This window comes from Bison bison, unplaced genomic scaffold, assembly GCF_000754665.1.
Source record: "Bison bison bison isolate TAMUID 2011002044 unplaced genomic scaffold, Bison_UMD1.0 scf7180017864312, whole genome shotgun sequence".
NCBI classification, from domain to species: domain Eukaryota; kingdom Metazoa; phylum Chordata; class Mammalia; order Artiodactyla; family Bovidae; genus Bison; species Bison bison.
Window position 1 is genome coordinate 1,656,977 of NW_011494884.1, and position 7,428 is coordinate 1,664,404.

At 59.5% G+C, this 7,428-nt stretch overlaps 1 protein-coding gene across 1 annotated transcript in view; it reads left to right on the top strand.

The window, feature by feature from the left end:
- Positions 1–7,428, top strand: part of ULK1 (unc-51 like autophagy activating kinase 1) — a 23,145-nt gene that overhangs the window by 350 nt on the left and 15,367 nt on the right. The window contains 3 exon segments of the mRNA XM_010852521.1: positions 12–116; positions 454–546; positions 629–670. Of these exon segments, the coding sequence (XP_010850823.1) occupies positions 12–116; positions 454–546; positions 629–670 (240 nt within the window).

Sequence of the window (7,428 nt, forward strand, 5' to 3'; positions counted from 1 at the left end):
GCCCACGGCCTCCCGGCCGCGGCGGCCTGGAGGCCGTGGGCAAGTTCGAGTTCTCGCGCAAGGACCTGATTGGGCACGGCGCTTTCGCTGTGGTCTTCAAGGGGCGCCACCGCGAGGTGAGGGGCAGGCGAGCCCGGGCAGAGCCCTGGCGAGGGCGGCCCCCCCGCCCCGGGGGCCCCCCACATTCCGCTCCAGGGACCCCCTTATTCTTACCGCTGGGCACCCCCCGTCCCCACCTCCACATCCCGGAGACCTCTTCATCCCGCCGGGGGCCCCACATGTACATAGCCAGGCGTCCCCTCATCTCCACCCCACAGCCCCGGGACCATATCCCTCATACACTCCTGACCGGTCATCTCCAGGGACCTGCCAGGTGCTTACCTGGCTTGGGCAAGGCCTTCAAGGGGTTGCCAGGTTCTCGGCACTTGAGGGACACCCACGCTTCGTTTTCAGAAACACGACCTGGAGGTCGCCGTCAAGTGCATTAATAAGAAGAATCTCGCCAAGTCTCAGACTCTCCTAGGGAAGGAAATAAAAATCCTCAAGGTGAGCCGACACCAGAAGCCAGAGGGGCGAGGGTGGTGGGTGAGTCCACCTCACTCACCGGAAACTTGGCTTTCTGTCCTAGGAATTGAAACATGAAAACATCGTGGCTTTGTACGACTTTCAGGTAAGGCTTGGGGCTGTGGTTGTGGTGGGGAGGGGGTGTGCTCCCCCCAGGCTGGCCCCAGCTTAGCTTCAGGCCCTGGTGGCTCCCGTTCCCAGGCCAGCTAACTGCTGGAGACCCTGTTAGGAGTAGATTGTTCTAGGCCAGCATCTCCTGTTGGGGGAAGGAGCTGGGCACCCCTATGTGTTGGATGGGTGTTGGAGGCCTGATGGGACCTTGGAGACCCCACCCTCAGTCCAGTTCTTGTGTCTGGGCTTCCTCTGGGCATGTTAGGAGAGCTCCCACCTTCCCTGGCACCCCAATTGCCACGGGCACCAGCACTTTTCCACCGAGGGAGGTCTGGCTACTGTGTGGCCCTCCAGAGGTGTCGGACCCAGTGGTCCCGAAGGTGAGTCCTGTCCCCAGCCCAGGCCCAGGGTTATCCTGCCGGCCTGGACCACCTGTCTGGGCCGACCGATTGTTTGTTGACATTACTCCAGTGGCCTGGCATTGGCCAGTGTCTCCCTGCGTCAGACTGGGGGAGGGGAGGAGCCAAGGGAGATTCCTTCTTGCTGGCAGTTGGGGCCAGCCACCCAGGCAGGAGGCAGGAGGGAGGCGGGCACCCAGCTGATGAGGCCACCCCAAGCCTAGCTGGCCCAGAAAGCTGAGGCCAGCTTCCCTCAGTGCCCCTGGCCTGTGGGCCTGGCGGTGGGGCCCAGCCTTGGCCCGGGTCTGAGACCCTGGAGACCCAGTTTGGGACCGAGGAACCTGAGGCAGCAAATCTGAGGGCCAAAGTGCTGACTAATGGTTTTGAAACCTGTTTACTGAGGCCACGGGACCAGCCCCTGGCTGAGGGGAAGTTCCCAGCCCGACTGTGTTTTGGTGGCCTCCTCCCTCCTGCCCTGTCCTCTCCCTCCCCTTTCAGAGCTGGGCTGTGGCCTTGGGAGCTGTGGCATGACATGAGGTGACTTGGGGAGGGCCCACGTCCAATGTGACAGCGAGAGCCAGTGCCTGGAAGCTGTGTCCTGGGGCTAAGAGGGCGGCCCCCTGTCTCCTCCTCTTCTTCCTCCTCTCCCACTCTTCCCTACCCGCCCCCGCTTCAGACACACACATGTATACACACTTCTCTCCCTTCTTCCCATCCTGGCTGGGCCACACACCTGGTTGTGGGCAGTGCCACTTCCTCCAGGGCTGGCAATGCTATGGCTTCCCCTGTGTGGAGGAAGTGCTTAAGGGCCAGCCAGCCTCTCATTTCCAGGCTCCTCACCTGGGGCTCTGTGCTTTCAGCCCTCGGAGTGTAAGGTGGTTCCCCAAGTCCTTAGACACCAGTCTGAAACATGCTTTGTTTAGTTGCTAAGTCGTATCCAACTCTTGTGATCATATATATGGACTGTAGCCCGCCAGGTTGCATGTCCATGGTATTTCCCAGGCAAGAATACTGGAGTGGGTTGCCATTACCTTCTCCACTGAGACACCCATGGGACCCAGGAAATCATGGCTTTAAAAAACAATTAATGATTTGACTTAAAAATGAAGAAGCAGTACAAAAGGGGTGTGGAAAAAGGTGACTCCACCACCCCTGTCCCAGTGAGCCCCATCTCCCCCAGAGGGTCTCTCTGGGATCAGGATTCATCCTCATGGACCTTTTTGCTGCCACACCATCCACTGTTCTTCTATGGTATTTTTTGCTTAAGTGTGTGTTTTGGAGAAAGTCTATGTCACTCCACATTAACTGTCTCAGTCCTGAGGTGAGAAATGACACCCCCTCTCCTTCCAGGAGAATTATCCCCCATTCCTTCTGCAAGATTCAGAGCCCAGGCTCTGAAGCTAGGTGACCTAGTTCCAGTCCTGGTTCTGCCACTTAAACTAGCTGTGTGTCCTTGGACCAATATCTTAATTTCTCTGTGCCTCCATCTCTTTCTCTGTAAAACAGAGTCTGGAGTTGTTTGGTTGAAACTGTGTGTCTTAGTGTTGTTAATGATCGTGGCTGTGGGTATTATTTGCAGCTGTGGGCGTTCATGGCCCCATATTCCACAGTTGACCTCACCAATCCGCCGCTGATGGAACATGGGGTTATTCTGGGATTCTGACATGTCAGCAGTGTGGTGGTGACTCTCCTTGATTCACCTTTGCCATGTGTATGTGTCTGCAGGGTGGATTCCTAGAAGTAAGAGGATGCGTATTTTAGTTGGGAACAGTTGCCAGATTGTGGTCCATTGAGGACGGACCGTGGACACAGCAGTGGTACCTGTGAGAGGGCCTGTCTCCCCACATCGTTGCCAGGAGATCTGTTATCAGAGTTTCATCTTGGCCACTCTGAGTGGTGGAAAATGGTGTCTCGTATGGTTTTGTTTTTCACTTTTGAGTGAGGCTCAGCATCTCTCCTTGTGCACAGGAACACTAGGAATGCCTCCTGCCCAGGGATGTATTCCTGTAGGTCTTGTGATTCCCAAGGCTGGACAGCATGGTGTTGAATGGCATGGGCCCTGTGCCATACTGCCTTTCTGGGCCCAGCTCCCCCATTTACTTACCTGTGTGACCTTGGGCAAACTACTCAGCCTCCTGCTGCCTCTCTGTTACCCAGAAAATTGGAGATTTTAACAGTACACCTGTGTCGTAGGGTGGTGTGGTGACAACTTGAGTCTATATATATCAAGCGCTTAGACCTGTGCGTGCTAAGTTGCTTCCAGTCATGTCCAGCTCTTTGCAACCCTAGGGACTGTAGGCTGCCAGGCTCCTCTGTCATGGGATTCTCCAGGGAAGAATACTGGAGTGGGTTGTCATGCCCTCCTCCCTGGGATCTTACCAACCCAGGGATCGAACCCAAGTCTCTCATGTCTCCTATACTGGCAGGCGGGTTCTTTACCACCAGTACTACCTGGGAAGCCTGGTTAGACCTGTACTTGGTACTTAATAAGAGCTATATAAATATCGTTGATTTGTAGGAACTCTTTATATATTGGAACTGTTTATATATTAAGGAAAGCCCTTCTGTGATAGTTTACAAATATTCCCCCTCAGGTTGCCTCTTGTCTTTTGAGGTGGTTTTGTTTTGGGGCCATATGGAATAGTGACTATTGTCAGGCCAGGCTGATGTGGGTGGGTGGTAGGTAGGCACCCGGCAGGGGTGGGGGGTGGGGTGGCGGATGGGGGTGGTGCTCTGTCCTGAGGCCTGCAGACTTGTGGGGAGGCACCTGGAGCCCTGGCCTTTCCTTGAGGGGTAGAGGGTTGGGCCCTCGGTCTTAACGCTAGCCTGCTGTGTGGTGTCCAGATGTGCTCTTTCTGGGGAGAGCGGCCATCCTAGGAATCTGGGGACCAGCCCTGCCCAGCGTGCCCCGGGAGGAGGGCCTTCCTGAGGCCTGCGTGCCGTCTGGCTGGTTCCCACAGCTGGATGACTCACTCTCGCCAGCCTGGCCGACAGAGCCAGCCTCTTGTGACTTTGGGCTGGTGGACACCTTGTCGGGGGTGGCGGGGGGTTGGTCTGCCTCTCTGTGGGAACTTTGAGGACAGTGGCAGCCCTTGGCCTTGCTTTTTTCAGAGCCCCGGCTCAGTAGTAAGTGGACTATGCCGTCCCAGGGAGGACCGTGTTGATTCTGTGTTTTCCATTCTGGAAGTGTCCTTGCTTTTCCCGAACCAGGGGCAGGCCCAGCATGCGGGAAGAAGGGGGCTGGAGAGAGCAGCCGGCCTCCCCTTCCCCCCTCCCGGGAGCCGCAGGCACACAATAGAAGCTGAAGGAGGCTCCGTGAGGACGGAGGGTGGGCCTTCCTCCTCAGGGTGGGGCCGGGCATCCCTTCCTGTCTGGGCGCTGTCCAGGAGAGCCCAGCCTGGGGGCAGGGAGCAGCCTTGCTCCCGTGGGCGGCCGCGCTCTGGCGCTGGCTGTGGCTTTTGCCACCTTGTTGGGAGCCAAGACAGCCCACTCCCCAGGAGGTAACTAGGTCAGTGCCCGCCCACCCACCTGCCCACCAGGCCCAGCCCAGGATCACCAGACAGAGTGGGCTCGGCCCAGCCCTGGAGCTCGGATCCTATTAAGCAAAGCACCTTAGCACCCTGTGGCGGGGCAGCCTCCTACGTGCCTGGGCGCCCGTGCCAGGCTGCTCAGGACACCTGGCCCTGACACCCAGGCCAACCCCGTCCCCAGGGCCTGTGGGCACACCACAGAGAGAGAGAGAGGGTTCATGTCATCCCGCCTTGAAGGCCTTGCCCATTCACCTCAGGCGCACAGGTTGGGGCTCACCGCCCCCTGCCTTGGGGGCCGCACGGTGGGGTAGTCAGGACTCCGGTACCCAACCCTTCCCCTCCCTTGCCAGTTGTGTGAGAAGCAGAATTGCAGGACCTCTCTGCCCTCAAATAGGAGGACATCACTGGGACCTGCGCAGTCCTCAGGTTGCACTGGGGGTGACTGGAGTGATGGAGGTGGTGGCCCTGCTGTGCTCCCTGCAGGACCCGGGGGCCGGGGTGGGGGGGGGGGGCAGCGCCTCAGCTGTGTGTGTATTCTTGTGTTAATGACGTAACGGACCCCTGAGGACAAGAATACAGCCGGTAGTGCTCATCTGCCTACCTTCTCTCGCTCTGGGATCACTGCAGACCCAGGAGGCAGTCAGGTGTCTGGACTGACCCCTAAGGAGGAGGCCTGCCCTCTGGAGCCCACTTGGTCCCCACTTCCTGGGGGAGTTTGTGAAGACCAAGTTTAGCTCATGAGGAAACAGGCCGAGGCAGAACCTTTTCAGGCTCCGGGTGGGCAGCAGGCTGCCAGGGGCTGACCAGCTGTGCCCTCGAGGCCGCACTGACTTCTCTTCCCCCAGGGGGCCCAGAGAGTCGTCTTCTTCAGGGAAAGGTGGGTGGTGGGGGATGCCCAGCGAGGCCTCAGGTGGCAGGAGGGCCTGGGCACACAGCCTCCTTGGAAAAGTGTTCCACTGGGGGCCCTGCAGGCCCTCTCGTTGGGGCTCTTGTCATTGGACCTGGCATGAGGGGTGGCGGGGCCTTGGGCACGTTTCCTGACCTCCTCAGGGAATGGCCAAGGCTCGTGCCAGCCGGCTGCTTTAGTGCCTTACAAGCTGATGCCACTGGCGGGGAGACAGGCCCTGGCCTAAGGGGCCCTCTGACGCTAGGCTTGAATCCCACGTGGTGAGGTTTGGTGGGTGCTACTCCCCCCACCCCCTACCCTTGACTCTGTATGCCCAGTAGGACCTGCGGGGTTTGGGGCTAGCCCCAGGGCAGTGGGCCCTGTGGGCTGGCACAAGGGAGGGAGTGCGTCTGGCCTGGCATTTGGAAGCTCCCTGGATGGAGTAGGTACGGTGGGTATGGGGGTCCCGTGGATTCCTGGGTGCGAAACACAGCATGTTGTCATTGAGGCCACAGGGACATCCTGGTGAGGAGGTGATCATGAGGTGTGGATGCTCCCAGATTTGGGGGACGACAGGTGCATCTCCCAGCTGGCAGGCCCCTCATCCCCAAGCGGGCATGGTGGTGGCAGCGTTCCTGCCAGGCCTGGGTGACTCTGGGGACAGACACCCTGTGGGCATGGATGCTGCATCCGTCTCCTGTCCTTGTCACTCGGTCCCTGGCTCGGTGGGTGAGTTGGGGGCTTTTCTGGGAAGCAGGGGCCCTGAGTCCCCGCTCTGCTGCCCGTTTGGCTGCATGGCCCAGGTGGGGCAGGGCCTCTGGGCCACTTGAGACAAGGGTGTTCCCTGGTGGGTGAGTTTGGGAGCCTGCTCAGCACGTCCGTCCGCAGAGGTGGCCATGGTCCGGGTGACAGCAGGTGAGGGAGCAGGTGGCCTGGGTGTCACGGGGAGTGGGTGTTCTGATCTCCGGGGTTATTTCTGGGTCCTTATCTCTGGCACCTCCCTCCGCCCTCTGCTGGGTCCTCTGCTGGGAGCCTCCGACTCTGCTCCTGAGCCTCCATGTGTCTTCCTCTGTCTTGATCTCCCTCTTTCTGTCCCCCTGTCTCCCGGTGTGCCTTCCCCGCTGGCCTGGGCCCCCCTAACCAGTCCATGTGTGACCTCCTGGGACTCCTTCCTTCCTCTACCCTGAGTTATCTCTGCCCACAGCTGGCCTGGGAGGGCGGCGCCTGCAGGCAGCTCCCACGCTCTCACTCCTGGGGGGAGGGGCAAGGCCCCTGTGGACTTCTGTGGACAGAGCCTGCCCCCCTCCCGGAGGAGCCCCAGCTGGGCACTTTGGAGGCTTCTTGCATGCCTGCTGGGACAGAGAGTAACCAGCCTGGGGAGGCGGGGTGGGGACATGTGGAAATGGGCTTGATCCGGGCCCCAGCCAGCTCTAAGAGGTTTCCGTGTTGACCTCATCCCTGCTCCCTGGGGTATCTCCATCCTAGACCCACAGGCCCTCTGTTGGTAGAGCCCTGGAGGCAGGGTGGAGGGGTTTTCTTGTTACAAGGCACTGACATTTACACAGAGGGTGTCACTAGTGGCTTTGTGTCACTGTTGATGTGGGTCTGAGCCCGGAACCAACCTCCTGGGGGCAGGGTGACTGGGTCAGGGTCCTCTGTCCTGCCGGGTGGGAATGGGGACATGTCTGGGACCTGAGTAGGAGTGGAAGGCGGTGGCCTGCTGCTGAGGGGTCAAGTCTATCTGGGCCTCGGGTGCCCTCCCCCAGAGGCCACTGAGATATGTCCCTCCTGCAGCCACCTCCCCCTTGGGGCTCCCCCCTTGCCTTGAGAGCTACAGGGCCAGCTCACACACTTGCCCCCTTGCAAGGGGATGGGGGGTGGGTTAGAAGTTGGAGTTCCTGGGAGTAGCATGCTGGTGAGGAATGAGGACTTGGTGGTT